Raw genomic sequence first — 26,254 nt, 5'->3', positions numbered from 1 at the left:
TTAAAGACAATACCAGAATTTGCAGAAAAACCACTGTGCTCTGCTCACAGGGAGCAGGCTGATGAAATGAGAGAGACAAAAGCCACCCGTGCCACTCGCCAAGCACCGGCTGCTACTTCTGCAAGCGTGGTACGGAAGGCAAGGGCATTATTTCATGTGTCCACTTCCACACACACAGGAAAAACAAGAGAAACTTGCTCAGGACTGCATACATCACTGCCTGTCAATGACAGAAACCAAACTGATCAGTCAGGAGGACACAAGTGGCACCCCTTCAGGAGTCCCTGCAGACCAACAGACTTTATGAATACAGAGAAGCAGGTCTAGAGCTCTTCAGCTACTCTGTGGTGACGCACTGCCCTCCCTTCCTAATTAGCAAACACTCTGCAGTATAAAAACAGCAACCTCAACCTTTTCCACTGCTCTCATGTTTGAGCTTTTGACTATCACGTCAAACATTCCCCTCCCTCAGTTCCCACCAAGACTCTCCAAGGTTAGCCTTCAACTGTGCTGAGAGAATCAGCTCAACTCCCTCTGCTCACCAGGGAGGAGAGAAACCCTAATTTCAGGCTCACCCAAACGAGAGCAAAAACGAACCAGGGCCAGGTGACTCTCCCCACTCTCATAGAGGAGGTGACCCCAGTGGCACTGCCACCAAACACATCTCCAACAGCCCCACGGGTGCAGGATGACCAAACACAAAGATGCCCAAGCAGGCACCAGGAATTCAACATTCAGCCCATTTCTAGCCTTCTTTTTTTTTTTTTTTTTTTGAGTGGGGGACAGGAAACAACTGTGTTCGAGGCTGTCTCAGGATATCACAACTGTGTTGGTTGGAGACTAGCTCTGCTAAGTGGTCATCATGTGAATAAAGTCCAAGGAGGATCTCTGGGGTCTAGTGGAGCTCTGAATGACAGAGACACCAAAGGGAGAAGATAAAGCAGTTCCAAAGAGACTGTTTAAAATATGCATTTTCTATTTTTATGGGAAACATGACTAGTTACTAGTATTCAAATGCAATTATGTAGAGGCTGATCTATAAATAATGCAAAGCCCAGAAAGGGGAGATCAATACTCATTTACAGCATACTGCATGTACTGAATAATGTTATGCACCAGCTTTTGCCATCCCCATAAAAAGGAAATATAATCCAAAAGCTGAGAAAGAGAACAATCCTCCCCAACCTCCATTCCCTTAAGGGAAAAAAAAAGTCATCGAAACCATGGTCAAATTTAAGGTAGTTCTACCTTGTACTTCTTTTATGGATCGAAAGCTTTATTTCTGCATTTCCAATTCACCTGCTATTCTCAACTTCCAGAACCTGCAAACAAGGTGTTAGGGAAACACACCACCCCTCACCCCACTCCAATACAAGCTGCAAAGTGCTCTGAGTAGATGCCATACAGTCTTGCGGCATCAAGAAAATTGTTTCCCAAATTTCTTACATCAAACGTCTTAGTCCACTCCACAAAGGATTGAATAATTTAAGTTGCAAGGGACATGTGCAGGTCATCTACTCCAACCTCCAGCTCAGTGAAACACTGAAGTTAGAGCAGTAAGCTCACGACCCTGTCCTGCTGAGCTTTGAATACCTCCACAAAGAAGATTCCCAGACCTCTCTTGTCCCCTGTTCCAGCTCGGCACCACACTCACAAAAAATTTCCCCATAAACCAATCATAAATCCTGTGGTTGCAACCCGTGACTTTTGACTCTTGTTTTTCAGTGTGCACTTCCAGGAGGAGAAGCCTAGCAGTTTCCCCCAAAAGACTTTTACTTCTTGATTGCAACCACTGAATTCTAAAACAGTTCTTTGATTTAATTTTTTTTTAAATTTATTCATCTAATATCCTTACAGCAACAATACCTTCCCACACATCCTCTCTGTACAATCAGATTTATGCCATTTACATTGAAAACTAAGGTCTTTTTTCCCTACTTATAGCTCAGTTAGCTTTGTTATAATGCAGTTTGTAAAATTACATTTAATGGAGACGGGAGCAGGGATTTTGTTTATTTCTGAACTGTGATGGCTAATGGATGGGGTGGGAATAATGACAGGATATATATTATGCTATGGTCGAACAATACAAGGAGAAAATGCACGACCTGATCATTTTTATCCTTCATTAAATGGTCTATTGAGCGGGTTTTTCTCCTTATGAGCCTTTAAAAGAGAAAAAGCAGAGTAGAAAGTAACGTATTACTTCAAATTGCAAGATTAGTCTTAATTAAATCAAAAATTACTCAACTGTTTCTTAATTTCATTAGCAATAGCTGAAAATGTATGAAAAAAATAGTAAATGAGCATAAGGAGACCAACTATTACTAGCCATGGTCACTACCTTTGTCTACAAACGTTTAGGCATCTTAACTCCCACGCCCGGAAGGATACATAAGGTCTGTGCCATGCTGAGCGTGCTTGCCAGGTCCTTCCTCCTCCCTGTGAACCAAAGGAGTGGTAAGCAGAACCCAAACCTCCCCGCTCACCCAGCTGGAGCGGTGTCACCAGAGCTCCACCACAGGCTCATCTTGGCTTCCAGCAACAAAATGGATCTGTACAATGGATCTGACTGGCTTCAAGGAAGAAAACAGACGGGCTAGCAATGGTTTCACTTGTCTTTGAGACATGGATAACGTGCCGTGGACACATGCCTGGAGCCCTGCCCAGGGAAAGGGCAAAGAGGGAAGACGTCCCCAATGGGACATGGCCAAGGGCACTGCACCAGTGCAGCCCCCGCAAAGGGAATCCCACTAAAGCTGGAGCAGCTCCCAAGGCTGATGAGTTGAACAAAGCTCTTCTGCCAGGAAATTCACCAAAGCGTAAAAAACTCACAGGAAACAAACAGGTTTGAAGTTCAGGTTGAGACCCAATGTATACCACATGCAAACTGTCCCCGCTATAAAGCGACACATGACCCAACTAGGGAGATAGGGAAGGAATGGCAAGGCAACGGGATTAGGCCCCGGCCTGATGCTTGGAGATTTTTATTTCCTGCAAGGCAAATGACTGATACTGGCTAACATTAACTGATAACAGGCTGGCTATTCTTGGAGGTTTCAAGAGAACTTTGATCCAGATCACACGTCCAATTAACAGAGACAATAAATTACTCTTACCTTCCACGACACAGTGCACAGAAATACAACTCAGAGGAACATCTGAGACAGTTCTCCTTAATAAGCAGGAGTGCTAAAGCATTTGCAATATATCAAAAAATACGCAAGCTCACATGCAACACAACTACCAAGGGGCCAAAATGAGTATCACTGACAGACCACGCAGTTGGCTTCTTAGAAACCACCAGATCTTTCCCAGGAAGCTCCCCTATACTTAAGTTTCTCCTATTTCTGCCAAGTATGTGTGTTTGTTTTTTTTTTTAATGGCAACTGAAAAAAAAATCCTGGCATTTGATTTCAAAAGTCCATATACTTAAAGAAAAGTTTTCCCAAGAAAGTGCTTACATAAAAGTCCTTTTCTGTGGTTTAAGCAAGAGCACCACTAGTCAAAGGAAACGCATGGAGCTGGCTGATGGGTAAAGCACCAGCACTTTGAAGCCCTGCGGAGGTCACATCGTGGCAGGGAAATCTTGCTCCAGAGCTTTGATGTAGAGCAGCGCACAGAAATATCTTCGCTATTCCACTGAAGTGCACTGCTGCTGAAACCTCTCTTTCTTATACAGTGTTAAATAAGCTGTTATTGTGCTTTAATATTAAAAAAGGAAAGATTGGTTTCTCTGTCAGCATTTCCGATGGACATGCAACGGGCAAAACAAAGTCCTATGAGGGACTAAATTGAGTTCGCATTCATTAGTACATCGGTGAATTCCTAACAGAAAAAATCAGTCAGACCCAGCATATATTCAGCTTGAACTCAGGCCTGTCACAGCACCAGCACAAAGCTGGGGTAAGAAGCCCAGCATTCAGAGATCAGGTAATGAGGCACAGGTTCAGAAGCTCACCTTTCAACTCCACCTCCTTTTGCTTTCAACTTTAAAAGGCTCTCCCTTTAAAATGTAAATGATGTAATTTATACCTGCAGAAACACACACTGGAATGTTCTTTTACGTGTTTCTCTAGTCAAGGTTAAATATTGGAGAGAAAGTCCTGGTTTGATTTTAAAATGCTGCGGAGATCCCATAAAACACTTTGTGAAGAAAACCACCGCAGTGGTTTGAATATTCTGAAAGCTGAGAGTCAAGAAGGAAGAACATCTGCACGCATTTTTATGGTCCACTCAAACCTTAAGTGCTTTTAAACACACAGTAGCTCTGACACTGCTTTAGATTTAAAAGATGCAAGCCTATTTATAAACAGCCCACATCACGACCTTCCCAAGTTAACTAAAATTTCCTCCTCCTATATTTACACCTCATTCAGCTCCAGCAAGGAGCCCTTCAATTCCCCAGTCTCCTCCACCCTCCCATCAGACCAAGAGCACTCAAAGGGCTAAACCCCAACCAAAACCTGGAATAACTCTCTGAGGCAAGTGAATTTCCTCTACCCCCAACTGGCTGCCAGCACAGAATCCTCAAACACCACTTGCCCAAACTGGGCGGACTTCCCCCCCTTAAATCCTTCCGGCCCATTCATGATTTTGTTCCTTTTCACTGAATTTGTAGAGCTGTAAACGCACTCCTATAATGCGAAGCCTGAACCAAGAACATGAGAATTTTCTTTTTTTTTTTTTTAAAAAAAAAAAAAGGAAGAAAAATGGAGGAGGCTGCTGGCAGAGCACGGCCAGCACCAGCTGCCCATCAGCATTCATGGCGCGCAGCTGCTCGCGGGGAAAGGAAAGCAGCTCTCAGTGGTATCCCTGGAATTTGGCTTGGCGGGGGAAAAAACAGCCTCCACTGCTTTTTCTGAAATTTCACGTAACCGCCGTACAATGTCTGTGTAGTTCTGCCCAAATTCTCAAACGTATTTTGAACACTTCGCAGAAACGGTTAAAGCTCAGTGTTTATTTTATAGGAGTGCCCTTGTTTGCACTGCTCCTTTTGTTGCCATCTGTCAGGCTTCCTCATTGAAGCTTCTTACAGAGAAAACATCAGTAATGGCAAAACAGCAGGAATTTAGGCAGACAGCCACTCCTTCCTTCTGCCCTTAAAAGGCTCGTCTGCATAATTTTAATAGGGATCACTTTTTGGTCTAACACACAGACACTGAGCACAGTATCAGTCGCATCCAGATGGTGCCAGTACTTCAATACTTCATTTTATGTTTTTTCTCTAACCAGTGCAAGGCCTCTTAATTTTCCCACTTCCTTCTAATCATCCACCAGATACCCCACAGCCCAGGCAAGGGCGTGCAGTGCAGCACGGGGAACCCAGCCACTAAAGCAGAACACCCCGAATCACGAGGGACTGTGACGAGCACCCCGTCCCCGTGTGTGAGCACTGATAGTAACAAATCCCAAACTCCCCTGACTGCTCATACATGTAGCTCTGGACAAAATATGGGAATTAGTACCAGGTGTTATCTCAGATTCTCCTCTGATTTGGTTTTAGGAAGGGCCCCCGGCCTCCCCCTGACTGTTTTTAACACCGTTCCTGGAGTCCACCCCACCTGCAGTTTCAGCAGAGTCCACCACAGCTCTCCCGGGGCTTTTTATTATTATTATTTTTAGGGTGGAAGCGCTTTATGAGCGGGACTGCCTCTGTTACATGTTTTGTGAAGTGCTAAGCACTTCACTTGAGCTATGAATCATCAACAGTGACAGCAGCAGAAACATCTTGTCATAAGCAATGAAGAAACTTCAAATTAAGTATCCCACCAAATAATTTACTGAGATTGCCAATCCACAGTCAAGAGGACTTGCTTATAAAATCATTTATAATTTAAAAAGGATTGCAGGGACAAAATTTAACTCCCCGAAGAACTTCCAAAATGTTAAATCACAAGCAGCAAAGGGGGAGGAGGGAGGTGGAGATGAGAGACCAGCACATCTGCAGCACCTCTTGCATCTTAAAAATGCAAACATTTCTCACATACCTGTAAGGCGATCCACCTGCAAACATTTTGAGAAAAGGCATTTAAATTCCCCCAGGCAGAAGCACCTTTTCCTTCCTATTCTCCGTTTCTGCAGCTTAAAAACTTTGTGCTCACAGCCCGGTCTCAATTTTTTTTTTTATCAAGTGAGCCTCAGAACAGAAAGCAGTTCTTCACTGCTCTTCCTAGGGACGTGTCACACCTGCCTCACCATGAACATTCAAACATGGCACACACCAGAAACGATCTGAAACTTTTCACTGCCTGAAAAGTTACCTGGCTTTGTCCCAACAGGAAATGCTCTCAGAGCATAACTGGAGTGGCACCATCTCCTGTGTTCAGGGTGCATTTTATCGCTTTCCTTTAAAAAGCTACTCCCTCTATAGATGTTCAAAATGAGGAGCATCTCCAGGGCTTCTGGAACTCAAACCTCTGGGACACCAAGAAGTGCTGTAACCATGAGACTTGTCCGTCCCGCAGTCTGGTGTCCCTTTCATTGCACTCCCTTGCTTCAGCAAAAGGGGCAGCTCGCCCTATCGCTTTCCTGCACTGCACGCAGACCACTGGCTCCCAGAGCCCTTGCGGCTCATGTGCTGAACCCAACAGGTATTACAGACAAAGAGGAGCTATCACATACTTTCTATGCTCACGGTATCTCACTGCCTCTAGGTATAACCCCAAATCAGAAGTCAATCTGCTGTTTCAGCCCCAACAGAAGAATTTTCTGGTTTCCGAGCCCTATCACACCTGCTTCCAACCCCTCCCCAGTGAAGGGATGTCTCAGTGCTGCTGGGTCTGGCCTCATCTCCTAGGGAAAAAAAATCCCACCCATGTGCGATGCTGGAACTTGAGTCCTAGTAAAAATGTTGTATCTTGGGAAAAATTACTCACTACCCTAAAGAAGCAATTTCCTTTTCCAGCAGCACGTCCTGGTTCAGCAGGCGCTAAGAGGCAGCAGAATAAATGACTGGAGGCGTGTGCGTGTCGACTGACCTTCCAGTACACAGCCTAATGAAGATCAGAAATCATCAAGCCCCTGCTACAAATAACTTAAAACCTGGCATGTACGCTTAGTAAAATGTTCAAGTGACTTCAAAGACCTCTATCAATACAGAAAAAAAGCCGCATTAAAATTCTGAGCCGTCGAATCTATTAAGCGTTTCCAAACACAGAGGATGGAGCGTCAGGGTTTGCCGAGCTGCCCTCGCCGTGCTGGTCTGGGGAGAAGCGAGCCTGCTCGGCCAGCCCCCACCAGTCCCTTCCACCAGCTCAGCCATTTATAAAACACTCAGGAAATTCACACTTCATTGTTTTCAGTGCTCATAAAAACACTGCGTGTATTAGCCTGGTGAAGACCAAGCCCTTTACCTACAACTAGGGGCACACGCACCCAACCGACGGGACCACACACCTCCCCAGCACAGGCCACCACCTGCCCAGGGCTCGCTCAGCCCTGGGACGGGCTCAGCCCCAGGACAGACCCCACCGCGGTGTGACACGCCGGCGTGGTGTGACAGGGGCCATCCTGGATGACAAAGCTGCGCGGAGGGGAGCGGTGAGCACACATGCGGGCTGCTAAATGGGATTCATTAATCAGACTCCAACTGCTTCACTTCACTAGACGGGAACTCTTTATAGACACTGCCTCATTTATTTATTTTTTAAATGCCTAGAGTAGTTTAGTGTGAAGCTGTTGAGAGATATAATTTGTCTGAGGAGATGATCTATAGATCATTGAACGAGCGCTAATCAGGCTCTCGCAGCCCACAGAAGAAACCCCCTGCACGCTCCCCGTGCCGTGGTGCAGGGACGAGCAAACCTTTCCCCCTGAAGCCCCCAGCAGCACCGCACTGAGAACACGGCTACGGGATGTACCACAGCCCCTTTCACCAAAGAGCAGGGCCTTCAGCCCAGGGGAAGTCATCAGGGCATAACGAACCTTGCACCTGGCCCAAACTTCTAACTCAGACTTCTCTGCTCACATCTGTCAACATAGGCATGTTTAAAAAATAAACAATCAGGGAAATCGCCTTCATTCAGATCACTTACTAGGATATCTCTTTCTTCATTAAAACAGATTTTTTTCTTTGGTTGTATCTACTGCTATTCTGGGACTTCATATTGTTTTTCCACTATGCTGCAGAAAACGTTTAGCAGCTAATTGCACAGCCGAGTCCTTTCACATAATTTTCACTTTGACAAGAGTAATTAAAAAAGCTAAACGGCTCGGGAACCAATTGATTAGGTCTGCAAGCTCTGTTTGGGCGATACTGAGATGCACGTGTACAGAACAGCCAACTCTCACAAAAATCCAGTTAGCAACATGCTCCTGAATGTTTATGACTTAGTATCGGATTCCTGTAAGATCTCTTTTTTGCTCAACTCCCATCGTGTTATCGTATCGTTTGTATACGTACTCTGCATATACACATATCACTTGTACGTAGGCTGTGCGTGCACCGCGGCTTGCAAGAATCAAGAAAATTAACCCTATAGGACAAGCAAGAGAATGCTTTCCTTTCATCTCCCATTTTCTCAGTCTCCAAACAGTCTCAGTTTGCAAATAGACTCCAACAACTCCCATCACAGGAATGCAACCACACAAGGCTACTTTGTCACTGCTTTGAAAGACTATGAATAATGACAACTTTTGAACTTTTGCCAGTTTGTACACTTGCACCACAGAAAAGACATTTCAAAGAGCAACCCAGCCTGTAGAGATGCTCTCTGTGATACGGCCCTGAACCACCCTTTGCTTGCCTTAAAATTGCTCCCAGTCCTCTGTAAGTTTTAATATTAAAAGTCCTATTTTCAGCCACATAATTGAAGTTACAAGATAAAGGGCTCAAAAAGTAAAACTGGTGTACCAAAATGACAAACTCATGAATAGTAATGAAATGGAAAGTCTTGGAAGCCTGACGTCACACACAAATTCAGAGGTGCTCCCTGTACATATTTTTTTCAATAAAGTTAAAAATTCTACTATAGCAAGAGAAGTTGAAAGGTTTTACTTTAAGCCACTTTCTTCTCAATAACTTTTTTCTGGGAGGTGGCAGGGGGACCAGCAGTATCGAATACATATTTGGAAAACAGTCATGAAATGTCCAAGGGTTAGAGCTGACAGGAACCTGGTTCAAATATGAACAGAAAACTCCCTCCACACATGAAAGAGCCACCAGACCCCTTCTAGTGCCACCTGATGAGCCAGAAGGTGCTGGTGCTTTCCAAAGTCAACAGCTCCAGCCTCCATAGGAACACGGGCTATTAGGCAGAGATTAGGGACTGGTTCAAGGCAGAAACCCCCAATACTAACACATAAACCTTTGAATAAATCCCCAGCACCACCTGTAAGAGGGCTGGGCACATGCGTAACCATTAGCATGTTGTTTCAGGCAGAGGAAATCCAGCACCAGCAGCTCTGATGCTGGGGTCCCGTGCTCTGCAGCAGCACCATCCGTCCCCACTGCTGCAGGCAGACAGCTGCCCGGGGACCTGCAGCCGGTGTGCTTGGTACAGAAAGCCAAAGGCTGCCCTCACCTCGCTGCCGCACAAGGTAAACGGCAAATCTCCCGAGGAAGGCTGCAGATGTAAAGAGAACTGTACGCACGTGGATATGCTGAAAGGAGCAATAGGAAGGTTTCACACATTCACAAATGTGATAATTTAAATGACAAATGTAACAAATTAAATCCAGCTTGTTAGCTAACAGAATATTTAATTACGGGCAATGAATTATCACTTGAAGATGTGGGAATTTAACTGATTATTTTCAGAAAGCATGAAACGCTCCTGAGCACAATCTTCTAACGGCTCAGCACTGTCCCCCTGCCTCTCCTTCCACCTTACCTTGTTTATAGCTCCATTCAGTAATAGTTTTTACTTGTTTCCTTGATGTCTTAATTTCCTGCAATAATACATCTGCCATGAATAATTAAGCAACGCATTTGCTGCTCGCTGAAAGCTGAACAAGTGCTATAAATCAGTTCTGGGACCCTCTGCCAGCTCAGACACAATCGGCGATCTGCTAACGTTGGTGTTCCTTTCCGCAGGTGAGAACAGCGCAGAGGCACCCGAGGAGCCGCTCGGCAGCGCCTGGAGAGTGTTTGTCTGCAGCTTCTCTTGAGCAGCAGGATGCCAAAGCCCATTCTAGCACTTTCCTTGTGAGGGACAGAAAACTTAAACGTACTCTGTGCTTCGCATTTATTCATTATTTCTTGTGTTCTCACTTTCATGGTCGTTTCCCCTGATTTCCCTGCTCCGTGGGTAGGAGGAGGAGAGCAGAAGAAGGAGATTGCCTGAGTGAGCATCATTTCCTTCTCAGCACCAACGTGATGGGCTTTGTGCTCCTTGCTGTATTTCCAAACATTTTCTCCTGCTGCCTGTGGTTCAACACACAGTATAAAGGCTACAGAATGGTAGCAAAGAACTGAAGGATCATCTGTAGTCAGGCCCATTTCAGCCTCTGAAGGTTTATCTCGCTGATTCACATTCGCCCTCAGACAGCTGGGCATGCTGCATTTCTCACTTTTTTTTTTTTTTTGGTATACGAAGACTGATAGAAGATAAGGAAGAACTACAAAAACAACAGTGATAACGCTCTCCTACAACACTTCCACTCGCATGCATATTGGGGAGAGGAACAATAAAACAACTTTCCATTACCAGAACTGCATCACCTTTTAATTGGAACCAGGTTTACAGTGCAACTGCATTAAAGAAAGCTCAGCTGCAGAGCATGTGAGGGGCTCCAGCTTGGCAGAGCAGGCACATTACAAAACTAATCAAGCACAGGTATGCAGCCAGGCCTAGGAAATGTCAGAGGCACCATTAGGATTCCACGTCTTAATTTGAGAATCTCCTCCATTCACTAGAAGGTGCAAAGGCTCAGAAATATTTTTAAAGGTCAAAATGTAGAACAGTTCATCATTAAATTTCCTTACAAAACACCCTCATGCAGAAACAAACCATGTAATGTTCCTGTTTTTAATTCTGTTGACAAAAGATTGTACACATTTTAAAAACGTAACGCTTAGCAGCTGTGCTGCCAGTCTGCAGAGTTTGCATATATAGCTGTAATATTACCATACTCTATTATTCATAACAGGCAACAGACTTCATTTTCATCTTGTGAAAAATAATTGCTGTTTGAAGCCAAAGTCTGACTGCAAAAAAAAACATCCCAACATAATGGTCAGAGTTTCCAGAATTCAGGAGTTCTATAAAAGCCTGTATCTTGATTTAAATCAGTTATTTGAAAAAATGGAAAAAAAAGAAAGAAAAAAAATTTTCCTCTGATCTGTTTTTTGGAGAAAGCTTTCCAAGAAGTACATGGCTCTTAATGTGAAACATGGCAAAGAAGAAGCTCCAGTGGGCAAATGTCGTCTTACCCAAAACAACTATGCGACAAATTAACTATCATCTTCTAACACAAGGCACGCCCCTCCCACAGAATCTTGGGACTCCCCTCAGCAGGCGAAAGTCCATGGGGTTGATGTGCAGTTATTAAAAGGAATAAAAACATACATATCTTCCTTTCCACTGCTGTTGACTCGTTTTTCCCTTTCATACACACAAATAGGCAGAAAGAAATTTTGGTCACCAGGACTTCCAAGATGTACAGCACCCTTTGCAATTGTCCCCTGAAATTTTGTTCACTAACAGATAGCTGAAAAGCCTTTTGTCAACCCAGATGCGTGCAAAAAGATAGCAAACCTATGACAGTTCATGAGGAAATGACATGCAGAGGTTGTCTTTGAGTCTTATTTTGTTACCATCATGGTCTCCCCTGGATTCTTCTCATCAGCTCCTTTCAAGGAGAGCCAGAGGGACAGAGAAGGGCATTGAGGAGGACTGTGGGCCTTGAAGACACTTTCACATGAAGTTACAAAGTCAAATGGAAAAGAGCGATTGTCACTTGAATGAAGGATGAAAAAGGACAGGACAAAAATACCAGAGTATCAGGTGACCCAGAGAAGACAGACTGGTAACCTGTACCTTCCCGGTTAGGAAATGAAGACAAAGAAGCATTCAAGAAATAACATTAGCAATTCAAAGCCTATATGAGGGAACACTTTCTGCATGTTTATTTATGAGATTCCACAAATTCTTCTAGAAATTCAATTCAGTGCTCAGCAATCCTTTATGTTAGCAAGCTTTGCTCAGTACCTGACCTGAACTTCCCAGTTTAAGAAGACCATTTCTCCTCCTAGCACTGGGCTGGATTCTCCTCAATTAGCCCACTCATTCTAGAAATGTGGTGCTCAAGATTAGACATCGTTTCATTGGAGACCTTACCAACGGGAGCAGAGTAGAAAGACTATCTAATGTGTCTTTGGGATGGCACTCCTCACTTCTTCGTAACACGGATGTTGCCTCTCAAAGCAGCATGGCATTCTTGACTCCGTTGACTCCTGTACGGTTTCTGATCCACTAGAGCTGCGAGACCTTTGTTGTCTACCAGCTGTTTAGGCAGTTGTGTCTCATTCTGTATTTATATAGCTGATTACCCCTATTTTCAAACATCTATCCGCATTTCTCCTTATTGACGTGCATCCTTTCAGACAGTTTCTCTAATTTGTAAAGATCATTTTGAATTCTAATGGTGTCCTCCAACATGCTTGCTGCTCTTCCCAGCTTGTTGCTGCCTGCAAATTTAATAAGCATGTTCTCTATTCTATCAGAGAGATCATTACTGCAAATGCTGAATGCTACCGAACTGCCAAATACCCACCCTATGAGCAGATGTTTCATGAGAAAAAGTCTCATGAGGGACTACTGAAAGCTTTACTAAAGATAAATGACATCTACAGCTTCTCCATTCACAAGGCCTGTTATCCTGTCATTAAAGGAAATTAGATTGATCTGACCTTGACAAATTTACATTGGATATTATTCCTTTACCCATGGGGATATAACAATATTTAAAGTTATTGCAATTAATAATGCTTTAGAGAAGCAACAGTAAGAGTCCAGCTTCTTACAACAATATCTAATTTTAGATATAAAACGGGAGCTAGTTTGGGTGGGATGAGAAGAGCCAAGAGTACGGGATCTTTCTTTTCACACCTCCCTTAAAGATGTCCCATTTGTTGGCCATTGTGGGAGGCTATCTCAGGGCAACGCTGGGCTAAATGGACCTTGTTTGATGTGGTCCACCAATGATTCTATCACAAAGTAATACATTCTTCTGCCATTTGACATAAACCTGGAAAACACTATGTGAAATACTGCCATATTACTCTTATATGTTGGATTTCCTTAAATTCCTCAAAATCACACAAGAAACTGTTCTCACACAACATACTACATTAACGCCAGAAATTTTAGCTAAATTTGACTCAGGGAAGAAAAAAGCTTCATATGCAACAGAAGGCTGAGTGCCTAACGGAAAAGATGAGCTGTACTCATGCTGACTGAACACTACATATTCCAAGGGACTCTATCTTAACATGTAAAAAAAACACAAAATCATAGTCTGCTCCTAGGCATGCAACTCTGCAGCCACAGTAAGAGAGACATATCTTAACATCTGAGAAAAACTGAAGGTATGCAGATAACTATGTTAAATACTTTTCTAAACTACAGCAGAATTGAGGTTCTACAGGCACCCTCAATTAAGGAAAGTCCAAACCCTTGTGGCCTACAGTACAACCACAGCACAACTGCAACAAAGAAAACTGTATTTATTGAATTGCCTCAAGAAGTAGAGGAACACACTAGGAAACAAAGTTCATGGTGTCTCTGTGAACCCTCTCTGTCCACATCACCCTATGTGCTGCAGGATCTGGAGAACCACCTCTGCTGTGCTCTTCTGGGTCTTCAAAACACTGAGATGAGAGTAGCTCTGGCTTCATTCACAGAACGAATATACAGGTGATTCAGTTGCATACAAGCTCAGACAGCATTATTTAGTTGCATGCACTTAACGATTTGCACAAAGTCCCCTTTATATAATTCAACAGCATATTTTTCTAAGGATCACTCCCTTCCACAAGCCAAGTTGCATTTCCCCTCAACAGCCGAAGCGCATCTGGAGTAACGTCAAACATTTTCACAGACATTTTAGACCTGAGACCTATGAATAACACCACAGCTTGTTTTTACAGGGTACAGAAGTATTTTTCCACTCTGCTTGTTTTTAAAAGCGTCCAAATACAATTTCTGCAGGAAGATCCATAAAGCAAGTGCCCAACTCATTAAATACGGCCCCCCAACTTTGGCTGAAGATCAAGCATGGCACATTTCAGCCATGAAAGAAACTCTCAGAAAGCTGAAAACAACAGGTTATAACTAAAGAACTTTGCATAACCCCTGAAAAAATGTGTTCAATAGAGCATACAGATGTTGGAAGTCTGTACACAGCACGCATAAATGACAAGACAACAGCCAAGACCACTACCTCCTCTGACAGTCAACAGGAGCAAAGGGAGCCCTTCCATGTCTTGGACTACCCTCATCACCCTCCCAAGAGCCCCGCTAAATTCTTTGTAGTCAGCATGCCAAGAGTGATCACGCCATGCCAGGACAAGGCATTCCAGAGCTCTACATGGAAACAGGAAAGTATTTTCTCTTTTATCCTCTCTGAATTTCACTGATGCTCACTTCCCTATCCCTGATACCATAACCCCACCATTTATTAAATCCCCTGTAAATCAAATGTGGTGAATGAGTGAGAGAAGTTCACTTGTGTAAGGATTTTCTTGCATTTTGAAACTACAGAAAGTTTATTTATTGGATGCTAAATAAGATTAAAATACATAGCCAGCTTCACTTTATCAGTATTTTAATTATCTTCAGCATGTCAAAAGATTTTCACTTTTCATCGCTCATTTCTTCCGATGAATCTTCCCTCACGTAAATTAAACACAAGTAAAATGTACTTATAGTCTTCTTGCTTCCAAGCTAGTTTCTGTCAAATACAAGGATCAAAATCCCTTCTGAAACTGGCTCATGGCAACTCTCACGTTCACCTCAAAGCAGGTAACCTCAGTTTCTTGTTCAAAACCCAGTAAAGTGCTCTCTGTACCTTATGCGCAGCTCCATGCTGAAAGCAACAACTTGGCAACGCGTGCACGTCTAACACCCTCACGAGCCACGAGCTGGATTTGACAAGCTGGTGGAAATGTACCATCCTATCTGCCAGGCACATTTGTGCTGGTGCCAAGACTCAGATGGAGTGTTTCGGGGCAGGAAACCTAGGTGAATAAAGCTGCCCCATATTTCCTGGCCTTTTCTGGAGCCCTTTTTTCAAAGGAACTTTTAACAGAAGTAACACCACGGTTACACTAACAGCTGGAGTGGCAAAGTCTAGCATTGCAACCTACAATTCATATACAAATGTAAAGCAGTCATCCATAAGATGCACTTTGGCTTAATCCAGTAATGATATGTCAATGAAGCACGTGAGGCAAGAGGCATTTCTATGACTTAAGACTTCCAGCAAGCACCCTACGGTGTTTTCACACCAACAAAATAAATGAGATTTTTCTTCAGCCCAGACAAAGCACTGATTCACACAAGGGGCTAAATATAGCATTCAATTAAAAGTACACCACTGCTTTTTCTGCTACTGATACATAAAGACAGACATCTTATCAGAGAAAAAAACATCCATGAACAGATGCTTTAAAAACAAAACAACACAAATGCATTCACCATCAAAAAAAGATTGAATAATATTTCGAGCAAATTTCACACTCGCAGTTGTTCACTAAAACGAGCTTGATCATCTTGTATTACAGCATCATTCTGAAGTACCACCATAACGAACAGATAATCAAAGAATCAAAAAAAGCATCCGTATTACTACTTTATTGCTTTTTACAAATGCTCAGCTAAAACACTGAAAGCTCCAGCAGACCTCATGCTTTTTGCCCACCTGAGGTCAGTACTACTAGTAGCAAGCAGCAGCATGACCAATTGTATTATTTCATCATCATTTCCCAATGCTCCTGTTCACCTGCAAAGAATGCCACCATCCCTACTATCGGATATTTAAAATATCTCCCTAAAATATTCACAGAAGCTTGTGCAGACAGTCACAACTGACTAACATCTGTGAATAAAGGCAACCAACTTGCAACTAGGTTTGGAAACTAAAGAATGAACTTCAAGATTGGTAGTCCGTAAATAAAAACAAGGGTAGATTACTAGTACAGAATTACTTGGATAAGTTGATGTGCTGGGATCCAGCAGAATGAACTTCTACGTAGTTCAGGGCAGATACTCAGGAAAAGGAACCCAAGTCACACTAATAAAATGGGATTTTGTGTCCTGGGAATCAGAGACTTAGGAAAGGATTCAAAGGCCATCATAGAGGACCATGGTCCCAGCTCAATGCTATGGGCCAAGGGGCAAAACTGCTGTTGTTGTATGGTAAGAGGGGTTTGCTTCTTTTCTCAGTGCTGCTCCTTTGACTTTAAAAAACACATTTTAAAATCTGGAAGATTAATGAAAAACTTTAAGAATAATCTCTGAACAACAAAAAAAAAAAATCAAGACCAACTCATTTTTCTACAATGGAAAGGACAAACTTTCAGCTTGGCTAACTTCTGCACTCTAACAGCATAGAAGAGCAGGAGTTTCTAGACTGGCTGACACAGGTTACAACATCCAGTGTCTGAACCCAAAAATGCACAAACCAAGCTTGAAATAAGTACAAATTTGTAGAAGCAATAAGTACTTGCCATTTTTATGGATCACATAGGAGATAGGTAAATTCCCTACCATTCAGTCTTCAAACTGTGATTTGATAGCCTCTTAAAAGCTACGTGCTAGCTCATCCCCAGCTGTTAAAAGTAGATGCAAAAATTACTGGCTGAAATTATACAGCCTCTGCTGTGCAGGTCAGAGTATACTACACTAATCTGATTTTTAGCCTTAAAATCTATGAATCCACATTGGAGATAAAATTTTAAGAAGGTAGTTTTACTGTTTTTCTTTATCACATAGCAAATAAGCACATTTCTACTGCACACACTCAAAAAAAAAAAAAGTATTCAGTATATCTGCCCCTCAGCACCTGTCAGTGTGCCGGATAACTCGCAGAGATGTTTAAACACAGGAACTCCCTTGCGAGGGCAGGAGAGTAGCTCTGGCCACTCGGTTCCGTCTGAGTGCTGCGGATGGCAAGCGAGACTGGCAGAGCAGAGCAGCAGTAAGAGGGTAACACGAGGAGCCGCGATGCAGAGGCAGAAGTCAGAGCCCACACGTGGTCTTCATGCAGACCAGCAGCCCCAGGACACCCCTGGTGACTGACAACATGCTCAGAGCTGCCTGAGAGCACAACCCAGTGATCCTGCCCCAGAGTTACCGTACCACCTCTCTGGGCTCAGGAGCCACTGGTCTCTGAAGGCTGGAAGGTGACACCAGGAAGGGATTGCTAAATATTTATGCTCTTCTTACACCCTCCATAGGTCTTTGCACTGGCCATTGCTGGATAAGAAATTTGGAGCTAGGCAGACCTTTGACCCAGCAGCTGATGTTGATTGATGAGTGATGTTGACTTAAAGAATAAAGAAAAAAGACAAATTGCAATGCTGTGACCTGGTGTAGGTAGCTATCCAAACAAATTCACAGGAGTCCTGCAAGTGCCAGAGGAAAAAGGGGCAAGGCCGTAAATGCAGAAAGATCCGTTGTCTGCTCTCAACATGGTGTTTGCTTTTACAGCATCCTTCCTATCTTTATGTCTGCAACATTCAGTTGCAAGCAGGCAGCATTCAGATATTTTAAGGAAAGGCACAGAATCCATTTATACCTAAAAATACATATGATGAGCAAGGACACCAACAATAAAGCTGCACAATAACTGTGGTTAATATTTCAGCCTGCCACTTAATGATGCAACCCCAATGCCCCAGGTACAGGGGCTTTCCTAAACAATTTTTCACCTGTTTTTCTCACTGATGGAATTTGTCAAAGCTAGTCAAAGCAGAATTGCAGAAAATTAGTATTTACCTGTGTTGCAATACCTGGATGTGATCATATCAATTACACATAATCACCACATGCAGTGTTTGGGGATGGGCACGCAAACAAAAACTAGGAAGCAGAAACAGATCCAAGGCAGCAATCGAGAAACGTCAGGCCCAACTTTCTGGATGGCCAGCTCTGCAAAGGGGCTGTTCTGCAGAGCACCACGGCAAGCCTGTCCCAGGGGATGGCCCAGGCCAGCTGTCCTTGGAGCTGGTCTGTCACTGCGCCATCACCCAGGCTATGAAGCAAAGGGGGCAGAGCTGAATTGGGGCATCAACGCCCTGCTACGCTGGGCCTGGGTCCCAGGAGCACAGAAGAGCAACAGCAGACACAGAGACAGGGCACAAGGGGAGCTGAGAGCAACAGCAAGAGCTCCAGTGCTCTTCCACCCAAAACCTCCCAACAGCACTTCACAGTGCAGTGCAAAATCCCTGGCAAAACAGAGCTCACCTGGAATCACGTGTCTAGGAAGGGCATTCAGTACCCTTCCACTTCTCAGCCTTCACAAATATCACTACCTCATCTTCCTTTTTTTTTTTTTTTTTTTAAATGTGTCTCCTTAACCCAATTAGCTTCCAAGAAACATGGTTAATGGAAAGAATCTGTATGACACACATACCTATCTGATAGAATGGGACTATCCCTTCCAAGGGCAGGGCAGCTTTGAGATGCTTTAGAGTCCTTGCTCACAGGAGGTGGTGAGAGGCCAGGGACCTGTCTTTACAGACATCAGCTCACTGCTGCAAGCTCCTGCCATCCTCCCAAAGAAAAGCCAGGCTTGCTCCATCTTTAGAAATCAGAAGGTACGAATTGTTTGTTTACCACGTCTCACTTCACACCTAGTTGGCCTAAGTGCTGCCTTAGTTCTTTCCTTCTACAAGGTCACTTTTGAAGTGGTTTTCTTCCTTAAGCCCTTTGAAATTCCGTGCAAGACACACCGAGATAGATTTTAGTTAGAAAGACTTTGGATGGGACACTTGGTCTCTTCCTTGGGCTAATGGAAGCCTTGCCCAGTACATCAAATACAAAGCCTAATTTTAAGAAAACAAACCAACAACAAAACACATCGCTGGTGATTTCTGATGACAGTATTGATTTTTTTCTAGTTTCTCTGCATTTTAAGAGGGGATTTTTTTGTTGTTGTTGCTGCTTTATTTATTTTATTAGAGTAAATGACATATTTCCAAAGGCTTGAAAAGAGCATCTTTTAGCTGACAATTGAACTGAACATTAAATGAAATCTGCAAAGCCATTTTTCCCATGCACAATCAAAAGCTGACAGACAGGGAAGCACAGAGTGCATAAAAAAAAAACACAAGCAAGCTGAGGGAGAAAGTGTAAAACAGTCATCCTGAATCAGCTCTGAGCTGCTCTAATGGAATTAGGGTCACCCTGACAGAAACACAGTCAGATCACAGAGAAAATTTAATAATTTCTTACTGCAGTCTGTAAAAGCAGGAGAGGATTTGAAAGTGCTTTCTGCCAAATTAGCACTTCTGTATCGACCGCTCACGCACACGTGCCCCTTCCTGCTCACCTTCTCCTCCGGGCACCTCACCGGAGAGGCCCTGAGACCACCAGTCCCATCCTGCTCACGGGGAGGAACCCAGAGAGCACCTCTTTCCTGACACGGTGCCGTGCGTTTAACCTTCGGGTGCCCCTTCGATTCCTCAGCGCCGACATTACTCACAGCTCCCGTGAACTCAATTCCAGGAGAGGCGTTGCAGCGCACCCCCGGCGCTAATTCCGCTATGCAATACATATTCAATCTGTTTTATCTCAGGCGTTAACGTCTTGCTATCTGCCAGCTGCCTAATTGTCAGGAAGCTCCGGCAGCAAGGCTGAAATGTGTTGTGACAACAACAGTGACAAAGCACAGGCCGGGAAGGTAGGGAAGCCCAGGTTCTGCCTGGAAGCACCCGAGCAGTGCGGCAGACTGCTCTCAGAGGCGGCTCCCTGCCCTCAGCCCTCGCCATCCCTACAAAAGGGATGTTGCAGACTGACCCCAGGAATGCAGACGCAGAGATAACCCTGCTCCCATTATCACATTACTTTTAATAGGAGAAATGTAGGAGTGCTTTGCAGATCGGGAGCCCAGCCATCCTTCTGCTGCTTCCTAGCAGCGCCGCAATGGGGATGAGGCAGAATCACAGCGAAATCCCAAGAACAACCATATTACATCAGGGATCTATCCAGACAAGTAAACTGTCTTTGACTGGGGCCAACAAGATGCTATGGGCTCAACAAAAATGAAGAAGGTGCATATGGGCGTGCTTCTTTCTCAACCTCTCTTTCTAGCTTTTGCAGTAAGCTCCAGCGTGCAGGATTTTACCACAGCTCCCCCTCGCCCTTCATTTCTCCACAGTGCCATATTCACTACCATATTTTGCCCACCTCCATCATTGATGGCAGGACATGAAACACGCAGGGTTTGGGGATGATTTTTCTTTCCTCCCCTTACAGAGATGCAGAGCAGGTGCTTCACACGCTCCCAGACACTGAGAGAGTTGGTGGCAAGAGTCAGTGGGGCAAGAGAAGCTATTAATTGCCAAAATACACAGAGCAAGACTTGCCATCCAGGAAACCCTCAGTTAACCTGCAGTGACTGCAATGGTTAAAAGGTCACTGTCCTCCAGATTTGCCTTGCAGATTAGGTAGAAGTAATTCAGAGCTGGTCTGCGCTAGGGAAAAAAGCATACATACTGATATGTTTGCTTCTCGAGACAGAAGTGTTGCACATCTGAGACACCAATATTTGGATCTGGGCCTGTGAAACAGAGCCAATTTTCTTCAATTTAAGCACATTGAAAGTATTCCACAAAACTGGCAAACCATTCTACTGCAGATTATCCTTAGGCCAAGAACCATCCTAGGACACCTCAAACTCCACCAGCCTGTGCATAGCTGACGGAATGATGTTTTTATTCTTTGCAGGGGCCAGGATAAAGATTATGAACCTTGGAGAATTTTTTTCACACTCCAGAACACTAAACACATAATTTTCTGTGCCAGACTCCAAAATGGGCTACAATGTGTAGACATAAAATAATCTGAATAAATGTCTTCCAGCAGCATCAGCAGCCAGGGGAGAAAGCTGAAGGAGGAGACAGCTGCTGCCCCCAGTTTAATTAGGCATCTCAGACTTACACAGATTACACAGTAATCTGCTGCCTGTACAAAACACCCCTGGTGGTGGCAAAAATAGTGAATTTGTATCTTTCTTCACATCAATCTTCCATTTCTTCTCCAATTTCTCTAAATTTACTCCTCCCCTTTTAGTCAAGGACGTTGAAGAACCCCAGTCCATTGCTGTTTTTACGTTCGGCCATGCTCCTACTGGCATGGAGACCTTCTTCAACTTTCATGAAATCACATCTTAATTATAAGCCTGGTGACAAAGAAAAGCCAGAGGGAGAAGCAGATGGTTGGTGGCAGCTCAGGAGGTGCATCATGGTCACCTCCCGGCTCCAACTGAAGCATCCCATGGGCCCTGGATGCTTTCAAAGGCACTGAGTATTCACAGCTGCCACAGAGCCTGCAATGAATGTGTGAACATTTGGCACTCTGAAAAAAATGAATCCTCCAAAACCATTGTATGTTAATGCACAGAAGCACTCAACAACGTGCAGGCATGGGCAGAATTAACCAAAGCACCACAGCAGCTCATGATGGGCTGTCCATCAGGATGGGCAAATCCTACTGAGTTATTTTCAGCAGTCCACCATTAGCCAGCTTTCTCCTCTTGTCTGTCCACAGCAGCCTTTTATGCACAGCTTTCTCCTTGCTCTGGACAGAGCAAATCCAAGCCTGCGAGAGCAGCTCTGTTAAGACTCTCAGAGTACCAGGCATAGGCACAGCAACTTAAAGCATCACCAGAAGAAACATTTGACTCCAATTCTACCGAAATACAGGTGTAGGAGAGCTACACCAGAAGGTAAAAATCTGCATCCTTTCCCAGCACCTCTCAGTCACCCACTGATTTAGGAGAGATGTCTCAGTACCATACAAATTAAGAGCTGGTAAAAGAACAAAAAGTAACGGGGATTACTGCAACCCCAATACTTCTCTCTTCCTTCACCCCCCAACTTTCTTTACTCTTCTGTACATATCAGAAATCAAATTGTCAGGTTTTTATCTTGCAGCTACTACAAAAGCTCATCCAGCACTTGAATAAATGCTGTCAGCCTTTTTAGTTCTACTTGTGCCCTTTCACACACAATCTACCTGCATTGCACATATTGAAAAATAAGAAATTAGGAGGGTTGTTCCTTATTCCTCAGTGTTTCCAGTACGCACCCAGAAGAATCAGTATTTGTTGAAAGAAAATTTGCAATGCATTCAGGCCTTTCGATAATGAGCGTTACTTACTGTCAGCTCCTGCTAAAGGCAGCATCAAGCAGCACAGGATGACTGCTGGCACTGTGAGTACTGAGACGCAGAAGTTAGGCACCATATTCCAAAGTAGAGCAAGTCCTCTTCAGTCTGAGGCAAGTGGTCAGCACATCCAGTGTTACAGACACAGACTTACTCCTGCAAAACAAGAGAGGAAAAAAAGGAAAGTGATCAAATATGATGCACAGATTAACCACTGATATTCCAAACTAAATTGTAAGGTCACAATAAATATACTAATAGAGCTGTTAAGTGAAATTTAACTATCTTTCCTGCTTGAGCAGCATAGCAGGACAATGGTACCCCACAGTCCAGTAAGTTGTTTGTTTAAGGGTCATGAGCCATAAAAGCATCACCATCTTCAAGTCTGTCTTCAAGTCCAGGCTCTATTATGGCCTATTAAAAAAAATCCTTTAGTTGTTGTTATCCATGTTTGTACAAATAGTTCTGAAGGTGCACGTTACAAGAAACAGCGTCTTAAGCTCATGTAACTCTTCTTCATTCATCTGCCCAAGAGAGAAGTGCTTGATTGCACATGTAGGGTGGTTTGCAGTCAACTACGTTAAACTTAGCTGGGCCCATTCAGCTAGGCTGGTGTACCAGAGCATCCTTTTGTAGCAGCAGCTGTATCTGCATCTCAGATGGGTCCAAACAGGAGCTGAACTGAGTCGCCTCTCAGTTCACAGGGCTACTGGGAATGCCAGGAGAAAGTAATTGAGAAATATGCCTTTGAAGAGAAGGTTTACCCAAAGCAAAGAGCTAAACTTTGTCCTCCCTAGAAGGGAGAGGACTGACTTAAAAGGACCAAACGCCCCGTCTCCAAAACCAAGCCAATAATCTTTGCAATTGGCTCAACTTGTACATCTGCCTGGATATAGAAACACAGGACATTCCGTGATATAGAAACACAGGACATTCCGTGAAACCCAACCAGAAAGACAGGTATTTAAGAAGAATGCAATTTCTGGGTATCTGTGTCCTTTATCTTTTCATGGGAATATACTCTATTTACCTCGAGGATAAGAATCCAAGGTTTGCCAGTTAAGACAGATTTTAAAGGAGCCAGCAAGCCCCATTCACTCAAAGTGACAACAGGGACTGTGGCTCACTCAGTGTTGGCATCTCAACGCAAGCTTGAGAGTCATTCAAAAGTCAGTGAGTTTCTCCTTTGCTAAGCTGCAAGAATTATCAAAAGTTACTAATAGAGCACTAATAGTGAGAAATCTCACCCTGAAATATATTTCACCTTGAAATGTATTTCAAGTGTATGTCCATGCATGCACAAACCGTACATAGCATGACCCACCACTCTCTTAGCATTGGCTGAGATTTCACAAGTATATTTAAGATTGCTCTAACAAAGATATTTGCATATTTTCCTCATTTTTTTTTTTTTTTGGAAGAGGATGAATTTTTTTTTATTTTCCCTGAGAACCACAGAACTTTTGATGGAGGCAAGTATCACATGTTATGAACATGTTTACTTCTGACAGAAGCATAGCGTTCAAAGAAAGCCAGCAATGCCAGTGTTCAGGGAAATCCACACGAAATCTCAAGAGAATCTACCTAGGCAAATATTTACATTGCACCATACTAACAAACAGCAGATCATGATTCTTCTCCATTCTGTTACTGTATTTGCACAGTAAATCTTTTCACACATTATAATATCACACAATACAAAGAAATCTTTATTTATGCAATGTCTTCTACAGCCAAGACATCTGAAAATACTTTACAAAATAACCTAGTTCTAACCTAGATGCAGGGAGAATACTGATCATCTTATCCTGCTTTTATTATCTCAATGAACAAAATAAATCCAAGTGAGCTCAGCAGCAAGACTTTGAATACTGAAGAAGAGGCTCTTCGGATCAGCCACACTGGGTTCTCTGTTCGTCTCCAGCCTCCATATTCTCCTTTGTCCCTTGCCAAAGAATTACTAAAAGCACCATTAATATGTCTTAGGCTGCAGAGAGAGAGAGCTGTGTCTCTGTAACTACATCAGCTCTATTTCCAACAGGAAATTCGGTTCAGTCCCCAAGCAGTTTGCCCAGTGTCAGCCAGCTCTCCAGATACGGCACACAGGGGAATGGGAAGAAGTGCCCGGACTAAGAGTGAAGATTATCTCTCTACATTCTCTATGTGCGGTGCTAATTTGTACGGTTTGGAGAAGGAAACCCGCTGAAGCACACTTTGAGCAGCATTACATCTGGGAACACCCAACAGCAGCCAGAATCTTAAGAGGTTACTGTTCTTGGGGAAAAAAACACTGAGGGTTGAAATTATTGTGTCAAAACTAACGATGCGTGTCACACTCTCTCAGGTTAGGACAGAGAACGAGTTTTACAGGTGGTGCTGGAAACATCTTAGGTATGTATCGGACCAGATTGGGGATGAATAGCTTTCAGAGAGCTTTTCCTCTTTCATTCACTTCCATTAACAACAAAAGTGCCTGATCTAATGGTGTATCTCGAGTGCAGATTGCTCAGAAGTCATGTGAATGGCACCTCCACAGCCCTCATTCAGGAGCAACTCTCGGGAACACAAAAACCTCAGCTGAAGAATAGGTCTCTTGATTTCTGTCGTCTTTCAGCAAACAACATCAAGTTCACTCCCATCTCCAGCTTGACAGATTCATAACTTTCCTCTCAAGCCCATGAGATGCATACAACGTGCATCATGCAAAGCTGATCAATTGGCAGTTACTTTACCAGATGCTTTATAGACTTCATCTTTTTGCAACTGTTTAGTTGCTACAATAATTTACCATCTGGTGGAAAAGCCAGATTTCCCTATGCAAGACTGCTGTCTGTCCCTCCAAAGTGAATACAGCACCTTTAGCCCTTAATGGGAACAATCTTCTCCATTTCCTCTTTCCACGGCTGCTCTGTCTATGGAAAAGTTGTCCACATACAATATTTAAAGCCCTTTAAATTGGAATGTTTTAAAATTTTATAAATCTGAGTAGCTGTCATTCTCTTTTGAAATTGAAAATATGAAAAAACGTCTCTCCAAGTGGTTCAGCAGCGAGGTGCTCTCCCCCAGCAGGATGACCCCACGCTCAAAGCAAGGTGACAGGGCGCTAGCTGAAGCCCAATTAACCCTGAGAAGGCCGGCGGTGCTCTGACAGCTCTGAACAGTCACCTCGAACAAAGCTGTAGGTTTCCCTCCCCTGGGGCAGAAAGGCAGTGTGAGAAGGAAAATAGCTGTAAACCAAGTAATGTTGGTAGGTTTTGGTAATCAGCTAACCAGATGATACAGAATCAGTATTGCTTCAGCAGAATGAAGTCCAATAGCAATCAATCAGCCAATGTTCTTAAGACTCTATTTCTTTTGCCCTGACAACCTCATGCCCTTCAAGCTGCTCTCCTCTGCATCTGGAATTATCTCCTGTGCACCAGGTGACCTCAAGTCTCTTCCTTTGAAGGCCTCCTTTAATCTCAATGCTTTGACTAGCATCCCGCAACTAATATTGCATCTGAGCCCAGACACTGTAGAAAAAGATCTTTCAAAAAATACACGTACATTCTCACTGCTACTTCTGCATCTGGTCCTGGCAATATTATAAGCCCTAGACCATGCAACCCAAAAGGAGGCTGCAGTTAAGCATTCCAGATGGTTTTGTAAAAACATCTGAGTTCAGCAAGCTAAACTCTGTCCTCTGCTCCTAACTCAAAGTTAGCACTACCAAGCGCTAGTCTGGCAGAAAACTAGAAAGCTGGAAAGCAAAACAACAACAACAAGAAAAGCAAATCTGATTTAAATATAGCTGATTTTGCTGTGGGGCAGGTGGATGGAAAAGAGGAGGTCCTGAGAACATTTTTGAAACCTATATGGTTTGATTCTTTCAGACAAGCAGAAAAAGCTGGACTCATTTAAAACAGAGCCAAGAATACCAA

The 26,254-nt window shown here is 43.6% G+C and overlaps 1 protein-coding gene across 1 annotated transcript in view; it reads right to left on the bottom strand.

Annotated features, from left to right (window-relative positions):
• The window catches only part of PTPRF (protein tyrosine phosphatase receptor type F), a 371,106-nt gene that overhangs the window by 216,145 nt on the left and 128,707 nt on the right, over nucleotides 1-26,254 (bottom strand). The window contains 1 exon segment of the mRNA XM_040565789.1: nucleotides 22,329-22,490. Coding sequence (XP_040421723.1) covers nucleotides 22,329-22,413 — 85 coding nt within the window. The 5' untranslated portion in view covers nucleotides 22,414-22,490.

This window comes from Cygnus olor, chromosome 8 (genome assembly GCF_009769625.2).
Source record: "Cygnus olor isolate bCygOlo1 chromosome 8, bCygOlo1.pri.v2, whole genome shotgun sequence".
Taxonomy (NCBI): Eukaryota; Metazoa; Chordata; class Aves; order Anseriformes; family Anatidae; genus Cygnus; species Cygnus olor.
This window is presented reverse-complemented; position numbering and strand designations above follow the sequence as displayed.